A 20,244-nucleotide genomic window follows, 5' to 3' on the forward strand; every position below is an offset into this window, starting at 1 on the left:
AATATTTCCTATCGTTCTGTATAAATATACTTGCTTGGGTGCATGCCTGTATCTAGACCTCTATGAATGGCCTTTGAGATCTTTAGTGTTACTACGGTTGCAGTTATATGCTGGGGCACAGTGAAGCAAGGCTGGGTGGGACTGCAAATAGGGCGGGTCAGACACTTAGTCGAGAGGCGTGGCCAGTTCCACCATTCCACCATTCCTCTGGGTTCAAGAGCCGGTGCCAAAGCAGAGAGGATGGAATCTCCCTACCAACTTTTTGACGCCACCAGGTGGAACCAGCTCGGGGGTACCTTCTGGCTACACAAGGGGGTAGGAGGATCCAGTTGCTCACCAACCAACCCGTGACTTGCTGATCGGGTCCTTGGGGTGTCCTCATTACCCCCGTGGGGGGGACCTGCCCCTCTGGTCCCCAGCACGCACCCAGGGGGTCTGCTATCAAGTTAGTGGTCCTCCCAGTGATGCGAGAAACGGGAAGAGCCAGTATCCCAGTCACTGGTCTTATCCAGAGAGCGTGGGACTGTGTTTTATTCAGAAAGATCTTCTAGGGACCTGAGGGTGGCAGGCCTGCCCGCCCTGCCCCTGGCATTTCTCTGAGGTGCTCTCCACCCGCCCCTGTGCTGCACCATACAGACTAATGATAGAGCCACTGCCCAGGCTGACAATCCGAAAAGTTTATGGGTTGAATGCCTTCTGCAGGAAAATGTGAGGTCTCAAATTGCAGTGGGCACTGCACCTTCAGGGCACTAGAGGGCAGCACCAGTGGGCTGTGGAGCTCCCCCGGGGAGGTGGCTCAGGGACTCGGGCTGGTGACAATGGCTAGCCACTGCAGTCTTGGGCCAGATGACCCCGATTCCTTGGTCAGTGTGTGACGTAGCTGGAAGAGGGGCACTGTGCCTGCTCAGAGCCGCTGCCGACTTGCAAAGTTAAAGTTTGCCTGGATTCATAAACCTTATACAACCACCATAAAGCTGCCACCGATGCACAGCACCACCATAACTTAGGTCATGTCCTAAACCACTGTCGCAAGTCAGGCCAGCTGCGAGCTGATAAACCGGAGAGCTTCATTTGGTGGGAATCAGCGATTTTATGTGGCGATTAATTTTTACTGCGGGAGGGCTGCCAGAGGCCTGGGGTCCTGCCCTGCGTCAATGGCTGCTGGGGGGAATTGGCTTCCCAGATAGCTTCAGGAAGATGGGGGGGGGCTACTGGGAGGATTGGCCTGTTGGGCTTCTAAGGCAACGTCAGCAGTGCAAAGCCAGCAGCCGCTCTTCAGGAGGAAGGTGCGGTTTGCTGTTCCCTGAGGAGTGAGTATGAGTCTTAGACCCAGTGACAGTGGGGGTGGGTCAGGTTAGGTTCTCTCTCCCAGGAAGACAGTCCTCCTCTCCCCCCAGTGCCGTGGGTGGCATTCGCGTGGTCACCCCTGAAGACAAAACCACAAAATTAACTCCAGGTGAGCTGAGGGAGAGCCCCCACCAGCCTGCACTCCCTGGATTGCCAGACCATGATGTAGATGCCAGGCCCCAGCCTCCCACAGGAGTCCCGAGGAGATTAGCTGAATGTGGCCACTCCCCTTTACCCCACCTCAGGGGGTGCCCTGCACCCCCTTCTAACCCTTGGAGAAAACGAAATGCCTCCTACCTGCATTTGGAGGGTGGCTCGGGGCCCACTCACCACCAGCGGCAGCGTGGGAGAGTTGTGTTTCTGATGGGCTGTGTGTCCTGAGGCTGCTGAGCAGAATGAGTTAGGACATGCCCGGGCCTGGGACAGTAGGTGCTGGGCTGTGAGTCACAGCTGTCACCGTGGAGCTAGTTAACTCCAGGGAGGCTCTGCAGACCACCCCTGGTCCCTTCAGACCCCTGCCTGGCCCCCATAGACCAACCCCGGTTCCTGCATGGAGCCTGCCTTCCAGAGCCTGGCAGCCAGTCCCAGGACCTACTTAAACCAGCTAACAGGCCTGACTTGGGGGTGTTGGAACAGCCGTCTCTGTGCTGCCCTCCCTAAGCATCGGCCACCTCTGGTCCTTGGTCACAGTGTGTCTCCTGAACCACAACCGGAGGCTGTTCCTCACAGTGGTGGTTCTTCCCGGCCAGAGCCCACGCCCCTCCTGCTCACACGCCCCTGGGGATCTTCTCCCTGGGCGGGGAAGCAAAGCCAGCTTTCCGTGCACTGGAAGCCAGGGTGTCTGGTGCCCGCTGCTCCACCAGAGGGGGCAGTGGCTAGGCAGACCTTGCGAGCAGAACCTTCAACGCCTGGCTGCCCTGCTCGCCAGGGAGTTTGCTTTAGCACTGTGCTTGCTCAGCCTCGGACGCCTCTCGGTCCCGGGGCTGCGGCTGAAAACGGCGCTCGACTTCTTGGGAGGGTCCCAGGAGGCGTGTGTGAGTGGCCATGAAATGTTACATGCCAGGGCTGCTGGCCTCCTGTGGGAGGTCAGGGTTCACGGGCCAGGCGGCAGCTTGCCACAACCCTGGGGACCAGAATCTGACCGCAGCTGGCTGATGGAAGATTGCAGAACAGGGCAAACGGTCTGTGAGGGGCTGATGGTACACACGTCTCCCTTCAGTGTTCGGGGGCTGGGAGGGCATCTGGCTGGAGGTGGTGTGGCAGGGGCGGGGGTGGGGTGGCTTTCTCTCTCTGCCCCCTCTCCCTGCCAGGGTCCTGGCCCCGCCCACACAGAACACACCCAAGTCCACTTCTGCATAACTGCCTGCATATAATGGCAGCCAGAGTCCCAGAGCATCCCCTCTGGGGCCTGGGCCACCCCACTTCCTTTCTCTACACAATTTAAAGCACATTCAAGCTGGTGTCACAGGTGAGCTGTGAGGGAGAGAGGCTGGGTGGCCTTAGTCAGTAGACAGTGGCACCTCCCTCCCTGTGACAGCCATGCGGGACTGTTCTCAACCAGAAAAGGGGTAGGGGGCCTCAGACTCCATGCATTTGCCTTTGAGGGAGGCTGCAGTGGTCAGCTGTGGCGAGTTGTCGGCCGGAGGGGAAAGAGGAGGCTTTCTGCTCCCACCGAACCCACAGGGGCCACCCCCTTCTGCCATGTTAGCATCTTCACTGTGAGGCCAAATCATTCGATAGCAGTGGGTGGGCTTTGGTTTCAGGCCAGGCTTTACCGAAGTCATCTGTCTTCCAAAGCCCACCTCCCTGAGAGGGAATCTCAAGATAGCCTTGCTTCCCGGGAAGGACTGCTGGAAGCCACCCCGCCCCCCAGGCTTGCCCAGGCTCTCCACCCTGAGAGGAGCCCACAGCACTGTGGGGGCTTGAACTGCTGGTCTTCGGGTTAAAGGCCTAGCGCTTAACTCTTGCACCACCAAGGCAAAGAGCAACTGCCACCGATTTGGTTCTGACTCCCTGCAGGACATAGTCTGCCCGGCCGGCCACTCGGGCTCCCAAAGCTGTGAGGTTCGGGGACCGACGACCACATCTTTGTCCATCGGGGCAGCTGTGAGCGCGAACTGCTGCGTCGTCGCCGCAGGTGACAGCGTGCACTATAGCCAGGGTGTTTACCTTGTTCCGGCCCAGCCCCTCCCACCCCAGTGCCCGCTCTGGTCTTAGCCAGCCGGTCCCAGGACATTGGGGGGGGCGGTGTTTGAGATGAACTTGTTAGTAAAAGCTCCACGGCTATTTCAAGTTTACTCTCCCACCCCCCTTTAAAGCCACTCAGACCACACAGACTGCTGTTGAGGTTTGAGGGATAAGAACATAACATGGGTTTTCTTGTTTTTTTAAGAAACATACTGTGTGTGAGTGAACCCGGCTCAAGAAATGAAATCAACAACAACATCCTGTTGAGCTTGTTGGTTTGTTTGTTTCTCATTCCTCCCCTCCCTGTTCCGCGAGGTCATCGGTCGTGTCTGTTGGCGAATCAGCCACAGTTCCCCGTTTTCCGTGGTGCCCAGTGGCGGTACTAAGCACTGTCTTGAGTACTGACAAGGTCCTGGGTGCAGTGTGGCACCCTGCTGGAAGCCCCTGCCTTTGCTAGCGAACAGATCCACGAAGGGTTTCGTGGGCTTCCTTCTGGAGTGTTCCACATGCACGCCCCCCGTGGGTGCTTGGCTCAGACTGGCACCCGGCCGGCCTGATGCTGCCGAGGAGTGAGGATGCCCGGGCAGGGCTGGGCCCTCCTGGCAGAGGTGTCCCTTCCCCCCAGGGGCAGAGAGAACACACCTGTTGATTGTTTGTAGATCTGCTCACAGGGGTTCCTGGAAAGCTGCGACCTTTGATGAGGTGCCTTTGAAAGGAAGAGGGGAAGCTATGGGGTGCCTGGCTCCTGCTTCTGGGCTTGGGGCTCCCTGGGCTAGAGCAGGAAGCGACAAACACCATGCAGCCAGGGATTCTAAATGCCAGAGGCAGATACTTACAAGTACCAGCCCTGATTCCTGTTTGGGGTGGGGGGGGGGGGGGAGTGTCCTGGCTTCCTGGGGGACCCTCCTAGGGGTCAGGGAACAGGAAGTGTGCTGGGAACCCAGACCTGTGCCCCGAGGTGGTGCATTCACCGAGGCTAGACCAGCCTGTCGCTGGAGGCTCCCAGAACGTTCACTGAGGGAGCTTTACAAGGTAAGTTGGATCTGGTACAACAAGAGGTCCCATGGCCCCAGCGGGGGCTGGGGTTTTTGTCTGGGCGCCAAGCAGGCACTATTTTAAGCCAGGCAGCGCACCAAGACTTCCTGTTTTGTTTTGTTGTTTTTTTCCCCCAACAGAGCCTCTTGTGTGGGTTTTCACAATGGATTTAGTTCAGCATTTGTGATTCCATCGTTTTGACGCAAACGGTTTTGCCGGCCGGCCGAAAGAAACGCTGGAGATCTGGGGCCCAGGGGCTCTCCCCAGCCTCCCCCCCAAAGCCTGCCCAATCCTGCAGGGGGACGCTTTCCACAGATCTATGTGCAGGGCAAAGAGCAGAGGGCCCCGTTGGGGTCTGAACAGATTTCCCTACCCAGAGTTTGGCCTCCTGCTTGCAGGGAGGCAGCACCCGCCCCAAGGACAATTGAAAGGGGGTTTTGTTGTTCTCCGGCTAAGCTAAGCCATGTGTGTGTCTCCAGGAGTGCCCAGCAGCCGGGAGCCCCCTCGCTTCCTGTCGCCCTTTTGACACCGGCAGATGCTTTCTCTTACAGTGTCACCAGGTCCCCCGCTCGCTGACCTCGTCACCCGGTGTGGAAGCCATTTTCCTAGGCTGGGTGTCTGCAAGTCTGGTTAACCCTTCCTGAGGCCCGTCCTGAGAAGAAGGCTGCCCTGCCTACGGGTACCCTAGCACTCTGCTCCGCCCCACCACCCCACCAGTTCCGGGCTGACCCTGCCCTCCAGGGGCAGCAGCTCCTGTGCCGTGAGCATGGACAGAGAGCATGGAGATCAGCAGGCCTGGGAGTGCCAGCAAGGGCCCTGATGGGACACTTTCAGAAAGAACCCCGTGCAAAGCTGGGGGCCTGCTATGGGGACATGCTCCTCGCATGGTGGGGTCCTGGTGTGGCCTGGGAGGTGGGCCCCAGGAGGCAGAAGCCACAGCCCCTGACAGGTTGGCCTTGATCAAAGCAGAAGTCGCCAACCAGTCTGCAAGCAGACTGCTGCCATCGGGCCAGTGCCAGCTCATTCGGGCCCTCTAGCACGGGGTCGACCTGCCCCCGTGGGTTTCAAGATTGCAACTGCGCAAGCTCCGTCTTTCTCTGGTGGTTTCAAACTGCCAGCCCTGCGGGTCGCAGCCCAGTGTGGAACCACTGTGCCACCAGGTTGCGGATAACAACTCCCATTCGTGCAGCGCAGTTGTGAGAGGACCCTCCACCTTCCCACAGTCCTCTCCGGAGAGGCAGCTGCTGTCTGTGTTGGGGCTGTTTCCACCATTGTTAAACAAACATTCAAAGTAATTACTCTTTCTCTGGCCTCTGCTCTTGGGAACGGTCCCTAGGGGCGGGGGTGATGTGGCATGAGTGGGTCGTTCCAGGTGACCCTGATCAGGGAGCTCAGGCTGGCTTGTGTGTCCAGGTGTTTGCAGTCTGAAACGCCCGGCTGAGCTTCTGCAGGGGGTAAGGAGGGCACTGGGCACAGGACCGAGGGTGGCCAGGCTCTCTGTGATGGCCGCACCGTGGATGTGGTGGTGTGACGCTGCCCCACACAGTGCCTCAAAGGGATTGTCAGGGCCCAGCCAGGGTGCGCACCCCAAAAAACCCCTGCTACACACAACTTGGGGCACCGGGTGGGCTTGCCGCCTGTGCCTTCCCGTCCTCTGCTGTTCCTCATCTCAGGGCCGGATGTGTGCGCACCTGGGTGCTGTTTGCCACCCGCCTTCTGCAGACCTGCACCCTCTCCATCGAGGGACAAGCAGTTGGAGGACTCACTAGAGCAGGGCAGCAGGAATCCTGCATCTGCTCCTGAGTGCCAGACGTTCCAAAGGGAGGCTGGTCTCAGGGCACGCTCAGGGTCACAGTGACTGTGCGTGCAGTGTGTCCCAGCACGTAGTGTCCGCTCCTGCAAACCAGAGGCCATCGCTGATGGGTGCCACCTCGGCCGAGTGTGTGCGGTCCTTTCATTGTTGACCTGCTCCTCTATATCAGTGGCTAGTGAATGTGATAGGTTGGGTCAAGGTTTATAATCATTGTTGATTACACTGTCTAAGGGCACTCAGGCCACGGCCAGACCTAAAAGTGTGCAGTCTCACGGGTGTGGGAGTTCCAGGCACCTGGGTGTCCCCAGCCGGTGGGTTGACCCAGGGAGGTGTCATTTGAAGGCTCCATTTTGGGTGGGAGTTCCAGGCACCTGGGTGTCCCCAGCCGGTGGGTTGACCCAGGGAGGTGTCATTTGTGGGCTCCATTTCTGGTGGGGTCAATGAGCAGATGGTCTGGGAGCCTCAGGGCCCCGCGCAGTCTCGGGCGTGGGAACCTCTCTGGCCCCAGGATAGCTCACACCTGGCATCTGGCTCACAGGGAGGAAGGGCAGCTAAGGTGGAGACTGGCGATTGACTTGCTTTCGCCTAAGCACGTCTGAGAGCCTCAACCCGGTTCACCATGAAGGCCAACGGAGGGGATGAGCACCACGGGGGTGGTGGTGGTGGGGGGTGGGTTTGGACGGACTCATGGGTGTGCACGCCCTTCGCTTTTCTTCTGGCTTCCACAGAGCATGTGGGGTCTGACTCCCGCAGAGAGGAGCTTGGTCAGCTCAGGGTGTTCTTGGGGGATGATGGGGGTGGCCAAGGCCACCACATCTGCAGGATCTGGGCAGCAAAGCCATCCCAGAGTCAGTGAAAGGCAGGGCCACTGGCGGGTCTCTGACTGGCTGGGCAGGGGCGGGAGTGCGCCTCCCTGCTTCATCCTGGCATGGCTGTTGGTCCTGGACATAGCTTGTGTCCAGGTGTCTAGGCGCATGATCACTTCAGGTTGGGGTGGGGGCTTCTTATGGCCCATCCCTTCTTGCTTGGAAGCCCCCAGGTCCTTATGGTGCAGTTTCCCCTTGCTAGAAGGGTCTCAGGAGGAGCTGTGCTGCCTCCCCTTCCCAACTCCAGCAAGCTCTGTACACCAAGTTGTGTCTGGACTAGAACTGGGGTCGGCAAACTTCGGCGCATGAGCCGGATGCCGCCCAGGTCAGTAGATACCTGTGGCTCTGAAGTAATTGAAATACTTTTAACGTATGTGTGTGTGTGTTTGTGTGTTTATGGCTCTCAGATAGTTTTTAAGTAATTGAAATACTTTTAACGTGTGTGTGTGTGTGTGTGTGTGTGTGTGTGTGTGTGTGTGTTTATGGCTCTCAGATAGTTTTTAAACTCTCAAGAGGGACAGAATTGGCTCTTGGGTCTTGAGTTTGCCAGCCCCCAGCTGAGGACATTCTGTGTTGTGAATAAATGTGAGAACCACATTGTTGACACCGGCCGGGACTTGGGCCCACTGCAAAACGGAGCCCGTTCCAGAAGATGGCTCAGCGCCAGGGCTTTCCTAGAACCAAGGGACACAAGGCACTCCTCCAAGCCTCCCTCCAAGTCCATGAGCAAAGAGGAGGTCTTTGAGGCACCCAGGACCCTGGGCTGCCCACCTCAAGCCCACCTTCCCCTCGGAGTTTGTGTTACCCACCTCTCTCCGCCCCCTTCCCTTCCTCTTGTCAGAGTTGATATTCAGCAGAATAAATTGCTGTTTTCCTTCATGTTCAACAGCTGTAGCTGAGATGATGGGTTTTTTCCTGTGAATCTAGTTGAAAAGCTAAGAGCTAGGAAAGCCAGGAGTTAGGGGGTGGGAATCCTGTGTCCCCCGTCCCATAAGTGTTGGCTTGATGCAGCGGGGGAGTTGTTTGGACTGGGAGATCATCCTTCAGCACACCTGAGCTCTCCCCCTTTTTAAAAAGAGATTGTGATGTTCAGATTTTTTCAGAAAGGTCCAGGCACAGGACTAGCTGCTGCTAGACATTACTTCTAGACCTAAGTCAGATCCCCTGGGTGTCCCTCCACCTACCTGTGTGATCAAGGGCAGGACTCCTCACCCCACACCGGCAGAGCTGGCCCCTTGGAGGCAGGCAGGGCCGTGCGGGGTGGAAGGGTCTGAGCAGGTAAACAGGGGTCTCGCCTGACTCCTCCTCACCTGGCTGCTCTGGATGCTTCTGGTGCTCAACATCAAAAGCTCTGGTGCTGCTTGTAGCAAAGAGGATTCGGCTGTTTCTCAGAACACTTTTGAGACCTGGGCTAGTATCCTCTCTGAAGATTTGTCTTCGATAGGCGGCTTGGATCCCTGTCCTGCCAGGACAGCCCACCAGCCTGCCACCTCCTTGTAGCCTGCACACCTCACTGTGGCACCAGCCCTGAAAGAGGCTGGGTGGGTCCTGCTGAATGGGATTTGGAGCAAGATAGAGGGCAGGCACTCCTGTGGTCCCTGGCTGTCAGAGCAGGGAGAGGGAGGGCTTCCTAGAAAAAATGGAATCGGGGCTCAGTGGGGACCCTAGGAGGTGCCCCTGCAAGCTCTTTCAGGGGTGCCCTGTTGTTATGGAAATGTCATCTTTTTTTTTTTTTTGAAATGTCATCTTTGAATTGACAGAAAGAGCGGGTGCTGGTCTGGGGACAGAATGTGTCTGTGTACCCCTGCCTCTGCAGGGCTCATAATTGGACCGGCCCGGCAGGTTCGGAGAAGGGCCAGCACCTGACTGCATTCCTGTCATCTGCTTCCAGGAGCTGGCCATTCAAGGAGACAAGAGATCAGGTCCTACTCTGGTGGCCGGGCCGGTGGCAGGGCCCAGGAAGAGGGTGTCAGTCCCAAGAGGGAGCAGCCAGAGTGCCCCATGGTCCTTCTTCTGCCTTTGACTTCCCTCTCAGCTGAGAGGTGTGGAAGGAGACGCCTGGGCGTGGGGGGCACTGGGTCTTGAGAACAAGACTGGACTCCACCCCAGGGCAAGGGGATAGTGCCTGCTTCCCTGCAGGAAGGGGGACCTCAGCTCTCAGCTCAGGAACCCTGACAGCATAGTGGCCACGTATCGGGCTGCTGACTGCAAGGTCAGCAGTTGAAAACCACAAGCTGCTCCGAGAGAGAAAGGTGAGGCTTTCTACTCCTGCGAGGAGTCAAGCCTCAGAGACCCTCAGGGTCGCTGTGAGTCGGCATTGATTCACGGTGCTAAGTCAGCTCAGGAGGTAGTAGGGGACAGCATGTTTGGCTCAGCCTCTGGGCCTGGCTGACCAGGCCCCTTCCCTCTGGGCATCCGCTGCTGTTCTGCATCCTGAGACCTGGGGTGGGTGACCTTCCTTGGGAAGGGGACGTTAGAGGTGTTTTCTGGAGTTCCTGTGGTGCTAGAAGAGGAGATTAGGCTGAGGGAGGGGAGCCTACTAGCCCTGGTCAGCTCCTGTGTCCAGGCAAGGCCATACAGCACCCTCTGCTGGCCGAAGGGCCTCATTACGGGTGCCCACTGGGCCAGCCCGGGCCGGAGCTGGAGACAGCTAGCTCCTCGGGTGGGTTTGGAGACCCAGAAACCTGGGGTTTTAGGAGGCGGACACTCTGCGTCCCTCGGGCAGAGTCTGGAGGCAGGCACCTGCAAACTCTCCAACTTTGCGGTTTTCTAAGAACACAACCATGTTGTTACTGTGTTTTGTTTGGGAAGAGCTGTGCATTGTAAGGAGCTTAGAATGCACCGGCCAGCTGAAAGGTCCGTGGCGCTACAGGGCCTTCGCTTATGTAGGTGACCATCGGTGGATTGGTTTAAGGTCTCTTTTAGAGCCCCCAGAAGTTGTGGGTGACATTGCTGTTGTTCTTAGGTGCCATCTAGTTGATTCTGATCCCCCCACCCCCCAAACACAACAGAAGGACACACTGCCCGGACCTGCACCTGATGTCCTGGCCCCTTACCTTGCTTCCGTCCAAAGGTGTTGGCCACTGAAGCCTGCCTGCCTGGCTTGTGGCGTTGGCCACCAGGTGGGGTCCTGTGTCAGCCGCAGTTCAGCGTGCCCCCTGGGGCACTCTGTCCGGGAGATGTGTGTTGCTGCCAGCAAGAGGGATTGCAGGAAAATAAAAAATTAAAAAGAGGGATTGCAGGGTGGGACCCCAGGAGCAAGTGGGTGTGACCTTGTCACCCTAGGGTTGGGCTCCTGGAGAAAGGTGAGCACCTGGATTCCCTTGGCGGGCGGGAGGGGCCTTGAAGGAGGTTGCTTCCTGCAGGGGGTGGGTGGGCGCAGCATTGTAGTGTGCTCTTCCAATACAGGGCATCTGCAGGAGCACAGGTTGGGTATTAAGTACAAGGTTAGAGGTTCTTATCCACCAGCCACTCCTTGGGACACAGCTGTGAGACTGTCTGCTCCTGTCAAGAGTTACAAAGTCCTGGGAGCCCTGCTCAGCGTCCCTGCGTGCACACACTCACCCAGTCCAGACAGCCCCCGGGGGCCCCGGCCATTCCTTTCCTGCTCTGCCAACGAGAAGCCTGTGTCTCCTGGGCGGGCAGAGGAGCCGAGGTCATTTGTATTCTGCAAGTAAGTTCTAGAACGCCACCTCAGCCCCCGCCCATCCACAGGGACCCGTGGAGCACCCACACTTCCCTCTCTCGTCTCTTCTGTTCTCCTGTGCCCTGAGGGAGAGGGAGAAAGGTTGTCAGCAAGTGGATTCTGACTCATGGTGAGCGTGAGACTGGCTTAGAACGATTTGCGGGAGTTGGCTGGTCTGGCTCCCTTGGGGATCACCAGGCTTCTCCTCCACATTCCTCTGGGGAGACTTGACCCTCCTGCTTTGTGTCAGCAGCCAAGCCCGCTAATCACCTACACCACACCGGAAACCCAATGGCAGTAGAAATGTGACCCACTCCCGTTGGGTCTGTTCCGATGCATGACGGACCCGATAGGACCAGGTAGAACGGCCCCTGTGGGTTGGCCTTTACAGCAGTACAGAGCCTTTCTCCCAAGGAGCGGCTAGTGGTTTCAAACCGGCTGAGCTTGGGGTTAGCAGCCCAGCACATAACCAGTAGGGCCACTCAATGCCAGAAAATGGTCTTGGTTTATCAAGGTGGCTGGGGGCCACAATCAGACTGGGAAGAGCAGAGGGCCCTGCCCTCTAACTCCTCTCCAGCCCGCAGGTCAGCTTTCCCATGGCACATGGCGGGGCTGTGCTGTCACCAGGGAGCTCAGTGTCCGTGGGGTGGCCCAATGCTGGCACTGCCAGGGTCGGTCGTGCAGGTGAGGGAGACCAGTCTGTTACCAGAGGCTTTGTGCTTGTGTTTGATGTCTCTCGAAGGCCAGGCTTTCAGGAAGGCAGAGGAGGAAAGGGGCCTAGTTGGAGCCGTTCTTGTTTCCAAAGATCAAGTATGCACTTTGCGGGGTGGGGTGGGGTGTTAAGGCCGTGGGGGCTGCCTACAGAGGTCCTCACCCCAGTAAGCCAGCCTGGGAGCCAATCAGGAACGACAAGCTTGTTTTTTTTAATAATGGTACACAGACCATCGTTTACACTGGTGGCTGATCCTCCTTCTTGATTGTGGGATCGAGATTCTACTTATCAATTTTTCAGGAAAGCATCTAATTAGACAAATTGAAATTCAAAGGAAAGCAAAAAAGTGATTGCGCCTCCCTTGGGGGGTACACGGGGAAGGGACAAGAGCCCCGCTGCCTCAGGTGATCATGTGGTCATTTCTCACCTCCCAGAAACGTCACACGTACTCGGGAATCCCCTTGCCCTTTGGACAAGGCAGCGGCTCCAGGTGGGAACTCTTTTCCTGTCCGAGTCTATGGGAGGCTGAGGGCGGGAACCGGACAGCTCCGCACCTGGGCTCTCAGGCCAGGCTCCAAGGTGGCCTCTCTGGTCCCAAGGTCTGGCTGCTGCTCTCACCTCGGTTCTCAGAGCAGGTACCATCTACTCAGGTGGGTTGCCTGGGAAGAAACAAACCGAACTGACTCCAGGCATGACTCAGTGCGGACGCACATGGCTCCAGACGACGGGGCAGGACTGCCCCCGCAGTGTCCAAGACCGGGACACCTTGTGGAGCTAGAAAGGCTCGTTTTCTCCCTCAGAGAGGCTGGTGGATTTGAACTGCCGACCTTGCCATCAGGGCTCCTCTGAAGGAAGTCGTGCAAGATCTGACTCCCTTAGGGATTGAATTGTGTCTCCCAGAAGTGTTCTGGATCCCCCAAGCCTGTTGTTCCTTGTGGAGTTGCGGTCCACGCGTGGGATAAGACATGGAGAAAGATGGGCTGACCGCTCACGTAGGGGGACCAACCCAGAAGCCCTCTGCGAGCTTGCTCCGCATCGTTGCCAGTGTGGCCATGCAAGGGGGCTGTGCTGGAGTGTGGTCAGAAATGATGTGGCAGAGTTTTATGAACAGGCCCCTGTGCCTCCATGGGGTTGTGCCGAGCGCTGGGGATAACTCGCCGTATTGACAAGGGCTAGCAAACGCTGGGGTGCTGTACTCTTTTTTTTTTTTCATCGGGTTGCCAACCATGCGTTTGCCAGCTCTTTTAAAAAATCATAACTTTATGCCATAAATATTTGAGGTGTTTTTCTACCTCATTGCTGGAAAATAGGCTGAGTGGTACACCTGGAAGTTGCCCACCTTTGAGTGATAGGGACACAGCCCTGCAGCCTGACCGGATGACGTCCCTCCCGGCTTTGTGCCTCACTTGGGTCCTCAGGTGATCATCATCCTGCCCCAGGTGGGCATCCTTAACCCTGGAAGCTCACTCTGTCTCCAACTTCCCCGGCGTGCTGAATTAGGAAGGACAGCTTTCCCTGGGCTCTGTTTAGACGGATGAGGCAGTTTTAGTTGGATTAGTCAAATCTCAAAACCCAAAGAAAACTTAGAAGGGAGCTATCTTCTTCTTTCTTGGTTTGAATTCTTAATTGAACACTTAATTGAAGAAAGCCAATACCAAGGTGTTGGGTCCAAAGCTAGCATCGTGGTGGTAAGCAGTTGACATGTGACCCAAACAGGAGGGCAGGGAAGTCCTGGTGCCAACCTTGCAGAACCCCAGGCCCTGGCTGCTCACTGGTGGCGGCTTCCCCGCTCCTTGTGGTTCCTACCTGCCATGTCTCTCACTGGGGGACAGCTGCCCCTGCCCCCTCTGCCGGCAGCGTCCTGGAGGTGCATGGGGGGTGGGCACAGGGTACTCTCATGATGTCTCAGTCTAAGCTGTGGTCTTCCTCCTGTCTGGGAAGCCGAGAACCAGTGTGGGGGCCACCACCATTGCCAGTCCCATGAGCGGCTCCCCCTCATGCAGGGGAGGAAGCAGCATTGGGCAAACTGGGCTAGGAGATTCGGGGTTTTCTGCTGCCCATCTTCTGCACATGGGGCTGGGCCACAGGAACGGGCTGATGTTGAACTGAGAGGTGGCTTTGACTCCTGGCCCCAAGAGGTCTTTTGGTCCTACATGAGCCCTTTGGAGAGGTTTCCTGCGCCCAGGTCCTCTGGGCTGGTCTCTGCCCATGCCCAGGAGTCAAGGGCTGGCCAGACAGCCATGACCTTGGCGTACAAATTGTTTATCACCCATGCTGGTCACTGGCCCATGTTTACTACCCAGCTGCCACTTCCGGCCCTCCCAAGTAACAGACCGAGTTGGAGGCCGGCAGTGGCTGCGGGACTCGTGGCTCCGGCCAGCCCTGTGTCTGGGAGAGTGGCTGGCGTCCTGCCCTTGCGTGTCCTGACCCCGAGGGTCACCAGAGAGTAAGGGTTCTTTTCTCCTCGTTTCAGGGTTCATAGTGGCGTAATGCACGCGGGCTCCTGCGAGGTCCCCTAAGCTTAGAGGACGGTTTTGCCTTTTGAATCAGAGTCGCAAAGCTCGCTAGAGGATGGCCCTTGTGGATAAGCACAAAGTCAAGCGGCAGCGACTGGACAGAATTTGTGAAGGTAAGAGCCACTGCGCTGGGCGGTTTCTGTGACTGGCACGCCCTGCCCTGGGCTCCCACTCCCCCCATCGCCTCTCACCCTCCTTGACCCTGTGGTCAGTAGAGAGGAGTCTCCCCTGGGACCAGGCCTGGCTGCTAGAATACCAGTGGGGGCTAGGAGATCCAGGAAGGACGGCAGGGTCCGTTTCACCCTCTGCCGTTCACAGCGGAGACTTTACCGAGACCTTCCCGGTGAGCCGGTGCAGTGATGTGTACACATCCCTGCCTCTCTGGAAACATCTGGAAGTGTTTTATTCATGAACAGAAAAATAAACATAATTAAAACCGATTGGAGACCTGGGGACAAAACTGTGAAAGGTTGATTAAGCACTACCCTCTCCTAATTAGAGCGTGGGCTTGGGCTCCCCTGCATGTGCAGACCTGGGCTTGCTCGGGTGACTTCCATGTACCTACCTGGGCTGCAGGGGCAGTGGGGAGATGCCATGCCGTGGGCTTGCTGGGTGGCCCCCACCCTACCACCATGTGCTCAGACCTCAGCCAGTTCCTGGAGAGCGATCCCATACCCCTCACACTCCCCTCGCTGTCCAGATGGGCAGGGAAGTGTGTGTCCACCCCTCCGGCTGCTGGCCAAGGGCCTGGGAGCCTCAGAGCTAGCATGCCCCCTTGGTGTCTGGGCTCTGTGCAGTGGAAGGTCTTGACCGGATTGAGGGTTTCTTTAAACATTTCGAAAGGTTTCGGCCACATCAAAGTTGCAGAAAGAGTACCATCAACTGTCCTATTTCCTCCATTGTAGTGACCAATCGATAGCATGTGTTGCTCATTCTCCTGTTTTACAGCGAGAGAGAGACCCATGCCTGTGTGTTGCCTAGGTGGCTGTCTAGTCCAAGCACACACAGAATGTGTCTCTCACCCCAGGACCTGCTCATAATATCGCCACCCCCAAAGAGGGTGAGCTCTCTACGCTGTTGTCCACTGTGGGCGTGCTAGTCCGTTCCCCCCCACCCCCCACCCACACACACCCCAGTTGGTCCCTTGTAGTTGTGAGGGGCCCAGCACAGACCTCCCATTGCACGGCACTGCCACCCCTCTCCAGCCTTCAGGGCCAACACAACGCCCAACCTGCCCGAGTTCTCTGATGCTAGCTAACCCACCTGCTGGATGCATCCAGTCTCCGTATCTAAGAGCCTCCCCTTCTGCCCTGAGGGGACTGAGCTTCCCTTCCTAGGAGCCTTGATGGGTCAACTGGGTGATGTCGGGGTGTCTGGATGTCCCAGGGCTGACCCCCTGCCCCTCTCCCGCGGCTGCTCAAATGCCACACCAGCGATCAGAATGAGTTTGGCGAGCGGCTCTTGTTTCCTGTACGCGTCCAATAAGCCCAGCTTGTGTGCCTGGGAGAGATTTTTGTCCACGAGGGCAAACTTGCTGACAGTACTTTCAGACGGTTTTTGTCACGCATGGTCCGAGTGTGATAAAGGACTTTGAAGCTGGCGGTTCCTGTGTGGGCGTGATCGGCCTGCTGCTGTTGTGTTCGGATAGATCTCTCCGTCGTCGTCAGTCTTGGGATGTGACGAGGCACAGCTAAGCTGAAACTCGTGCTGCGGCTGGCTTGCTGCTCGGTAATAGCAGGCGCTGCCCATGTGAAGAGCACCGGGTGCCTTCCAAGCGTATCTTCGCTGACTTGGCCCCCAGTGCCTGTGCGGGTGGGGGCATTGGTACCCTGTGTCCTAGGACTGGCTGTGGTGACAGTGGGGTCAGCTTCCCAAATATGGGCAACAGGGTCACTGTGTGGCTGGGTTGGGGAGTCTCTCCTCTCCACCAAGGACTCAAATCTACGCTCCTGGCACCTAGACGTCCAGCAGTTGGAGAGTTTATCCGACTGACATGCTACCCCAAGTACTTCTTGGTTCCCCACTCTGTGCTTTTAGGGTTGAAAGCCTACAGTGGGCATTTCTATCCACAGCTGGGCCTGTAGGAACCTGTGCTTGCTGGTTGGGGTCCCTGGGAACACTGGCCTTTTTGCTCTCGTCCCACCCTCCTGCATACGCAGCCCCAGTGCACACCCTCCTGCTGCATACGCAGCCCCAGTGCACACTCTTGCAGGGGGGTGGGGGTGGGTTAGGGTGCTCTGGCGCTGGGCCCAGATTCCCTGACCTAGAAGAAGCTCTCTGGCCCCAGTGTGGCCAGTCTGGCCCAATCGGAGCAGCATTTCTGCAGAGGTCCACCCCAGACTCCCTGCCTGCTCTCCTGGGCCCGGACACAGCCAAGGGCCTTATAGGCCTAGGGCCTTGCCCCAAGAGCTGGGCAGCAGCCAAACAAAATGTTTAGGATGACAACCAGATTGGCTGGATTTAGAGTCTGTAGAGCAGCCTTAAAAAGGAGATTTTCCTTTCACTCCTTCCATGTTGAGAACGGTCCTTTGTTATCGACTCTTTCTGGATCTCCAAAGCAGCCCCAGGGAGCTTTTGTGAAAGAATGCAGGGTCTGCCACAGCCCGGTCAGAACCGGGCTGCAGACCCATCTCGAGGCAGAACGCAGGCCCTGCTCCTCGCCTGTTTCACATTGCTAGCATAATTGAATATATTGCTTCTGAGAATTGCACCCAAGTGGAGGGCTTTACTCTCCCAGCATCGTGCCAGACCTAGATGGATTTGCCCAAAGTATCCGTCAGTCGTAGATACAGTTCAGCTTCGCCAGGGAAGCCTTTCCCAGAGCCCTGGGTCTGGGGAACGATAATACACACAGTGACTCTGTTGCCAGCCTTTGGTGCAAACACGGTACTGTGGGTTAGGGCAGAATAAATCACGAAACACCGTCCTTTCCTGTGGCTGTGGAACATGCACTGCAGCATTCTGTACCCCTGCAGCAAAGGGCTGCCGTCGCCTTGCTTTAAAATAAGCCACCTCAGGAAGTGATCCTTACCCACCCGCACCCCCTTCCATTCTCACTAGGACAGAGAATCAAAGGGGGTGGGTCTTTTGGATGGATGGTGACAAGGGTGTTCCGGAAAGGAGTTGTGGCCAGCTGTGTGTGTGTGTGTGTGTGTGTGTGTGTGTGTGTGTGTGTGTGTGTAACAAATTATTACATAGTCTAGGGATACCTTTCTGGGTCCGCTCTGTCACGGAGGAGGGCAGGAAACTTGAGACGATGCTGCCGAGGTGAAGAAGAGCCGGCCGCCCTCCGCGGCTCTCTGGTGTGCACTGCTCTGCTTTCTTGAATCGGAGGACCCTGCCATTGGCATGATCTTGCCCCACCCCAAGAAAGCGCGTTGCTGTTCCCAGAACATCAAATAGGCAGAGGCAGCTTCCGCAGGCATCCACAGGTCGAAGATGCCTGAGGTATTTGACCAGAGTGGCTGCCTTTAATGTTCCTTGCCCGGTCTGTGCCCGCGGGAGCCCGGGAAGGGAAACCAACCCCCAGTCAAACATCATCCACAGTCGGGTCAGGATCATCTGGAAGAAGTGCTCTAGCGATTTGTTTTTGCTGTTGTGTTTTCCCTGGTTTGTTTTGTTAAATGTGTCCTGATACCACTATTTTCATTTTCCGAACCTTTTGAGAACTTTGTAAAAGACAGGATTTAAGCTGGCTGTCTACAAAGGTGGTCCAAAATATCTCTTAATAGCCCAGAATGTATATTTTTTAAAGATGGGCTTTATAATGTTGTACATTATAATTATATGTTGGAATTAGGCAATTATGTACATTTCCAGTAATTATGTGATTAGCTGTAATTAACATTAGCTATGTAAATACATAACAGTCAACTAGACAAGACTTAAAACTCCATGGGATGAATGAGCCTGTGGAAACCAGATTGTTCGGCATTGCTGGTGAGTGAGTTCCAACTCCGCGTGACCGGGTATGTGGGAGAACTGCTTCCCGGGTGAGTCTGGCTTGTCAAAGCCAGCTGACTGCCGTCGTCTCCCAGGGTGGGTTCTGACCGCCATGCTTTCAGTTCATCAGTGAGCACTTCACCGCTGTGACGCACAGCAAGCCTATCGGACAGAGTCGAGCTGCCCGTTGGGTTTCGCAGGCCGTACGTCTTTCCGGGAGGAGAAAGCCTCACCCTTCCTCAGCTTGGCTAAGGTTCAAACCACCGACCTGAAGGTTCGCAGTGAGGCTCGGAGCCCACTCCACCACCAGGGTGCTCTGAAACCACGTGATGCTCACAGAACAGTCCGGGAAAGGTAGACGCAAATTGTCAGTGACAGAAATGAGGTTGCTTACGAGGGGAGGGGTAGCAGGTTTTAAGGTCCTTGCTGAGCTTGACTCCCCTGGGGGTTGCCACCCGGAGCCATCCAGGCACCTCGGGCTTCGGGGGGTGTTGGTGCCCAGGCCTCGGAAATGTGAATCAAAGGAATATGTTTTCCATTCATATTCCCTTTCAGCTACCCTCGGAGGTTGGGGTGCATGGTCTGGGCGGAGTCCGTGGTTGTATCTGGAGGGGCCTCCTCGGCACCTTCTGTGGCCGCTGGTGCTTCTGGCTTTCCCCCAAGTGCACTGGCTCACACGTGGGTCGGTGACGCCGGTCTCCTGGAGGCAGGCCCGGGCAGGCCTTCCCAGAATGCTCTTTTCCTTGGCATGTCTCCTCTCGGCACCACGCTACAAGGAAAAGGCACATTCTGCTTTCAGCCCTCTCAAAGCATACCTCGGCGAACTCCGTGGTGAAGTCGGGTCCCGGGACGGCCGAGTCACCCCTGCCTTCCCATCCCATAGTCCTGCGTTGACAGAAGAGGCCCCCGCACCCAGCCCAGTGGGACTGACAAGGATTGGGGTTCCTCTGTTGCCATCGCCTTCCCCTAAGTCCTTCCTCGGCCCGACACGTTTCACACAGCAAACCGAACGCACTCCCAAGCCCTGGTTGTTGGCGGGGCACTTGAAGGGCGCGCTGGTCTCAGGAGGGGCCTCCGTTCAGTGTCATTCTCGCGGTCCATCTGGGCGGTGGCATGGACCAGAATGGTTGGGGTCGTGTTTCTTTTTCATGGACACATACTACTCCATTGTGCATGCACACACCACCGCCTGTTCCCCTGCTGGTGACCTGCCTGGGCTTTCCCCGGCTGCCTTGGGCGCTGGTGCGTAGGCTTCTGGGTGCTTGTGCTTGCACCTGGGGGCACACGCTGGCTTCTTGTCGGCTGTTCTTTCTCTGGCCTGGGCGTGAGGTGCAAATCAGGAGAGCTTCACAGAGGAGAGTCCTTTGAGGGCCGGGATAATGGGAGCATCACAGACAGAGGTGAAGAGGTTCTAGAATATTCCTGAGCCCAGCTAAGGCTAACCGGATAGGGTGAAACAGGCTGAGGAGTGGGGGTGAGGTGCAGACAGGTGGGCTCCAGAACAGGCTGAGGAGTGGGCACCTGAGCCATATACCTTGGACACTTTGATTGGGGCGAGGTGTGGTCTCTGCATGTTTGGGGAGTGTTGAGTTTCTTGCACACCCAATTGCTTTCATTCCCAGAAAGTCTCTTGAGGTCGATGTTTGGGGGGGGGGATCCCCTACTCCGTGTTAAATATGAGCCACCTGTGACCTGTCGTGCACCATGAAAGACCCGTGGGTTCTCTGCCCAGTACCCAGCGTGCTTCGAGCCTCGTTCTCACAAGTAAATGCTGTGGAGTATCACTAGGAAGTCCTTTACCCTGTTTCCGCCTATAGTGGCCCAGTATGGAGTTACTAGAGGCAGGTACTGATGGTGTGCAGCTAGTCTCTACTGATGGTTTGGTTGCAAGACTTCACCTGGCAGAACTTCCAAGTGGGACAGGGCCTCGCCAAAGTCCTGTCAGAAGTCTGCTAAAGCCACCAAGGGTCCGAGAACACCCGAGCTGTGTCCTCCTTTGAAGATGGTGTCCGGGTAATTCCGTTTGTTTTCTCCTTGTCCTTGAGAAATGTAGAGGGAGCTGTTTCCCTTTCCAGACGTCCTGTTTGCTGGGTCACCGAGCGGCTGTGGGTTGTCCCCCGTGGGTCGTCGTCCGTGTCCCC

The 20,244-nt window shown here is 56.9% G+C and overlaps 1 protein-coding gene across 2 annotated transcripts in view; it reads left to right on the plus strand.

Moving 5' to 3' along the window:
* CTBP2 (C-terminal binding protein 2) overlaps positions 1 to 20,244 on the plus strand; it is a 116,988-nt gene that overhangs the window by 72,851 nt on the left and 23,893 nt on the right. For both annotated transcript variants that reach the window (XM_045291234.1, XM_004700879.2), the window contains one exon: positions 14,119 to 14,274. In XM_045291234.1, the coding sequence (XP_045147169.1) occupies positions 14,217 to 14,274 (58 nt within the window). In that variant the 5' untranslated portion in view covers positions 14,119 to 14,216. The remainder of the gene's footprint in view (positions 1 to 14,118; positions 14,275 to 20,244) is intronic.

The sequence above is a fragment of the Echinops telfairi genome, unplaced genomic scaffold (genome assembly GCF_000313985.2).
Source record: "Echinops telfairi isolate 266 unplaced genomic scaffold, ASM31398v2 ScPeMD7_70;HRSCAF=299, whole genome shotgun sequence".
Taxonomy (NCBI): Eukaryota; Metazoa; Chordata; class Mammalia; order Afrosoricida; family Tenrecidae; genus Echinops; species Echinops telfairi.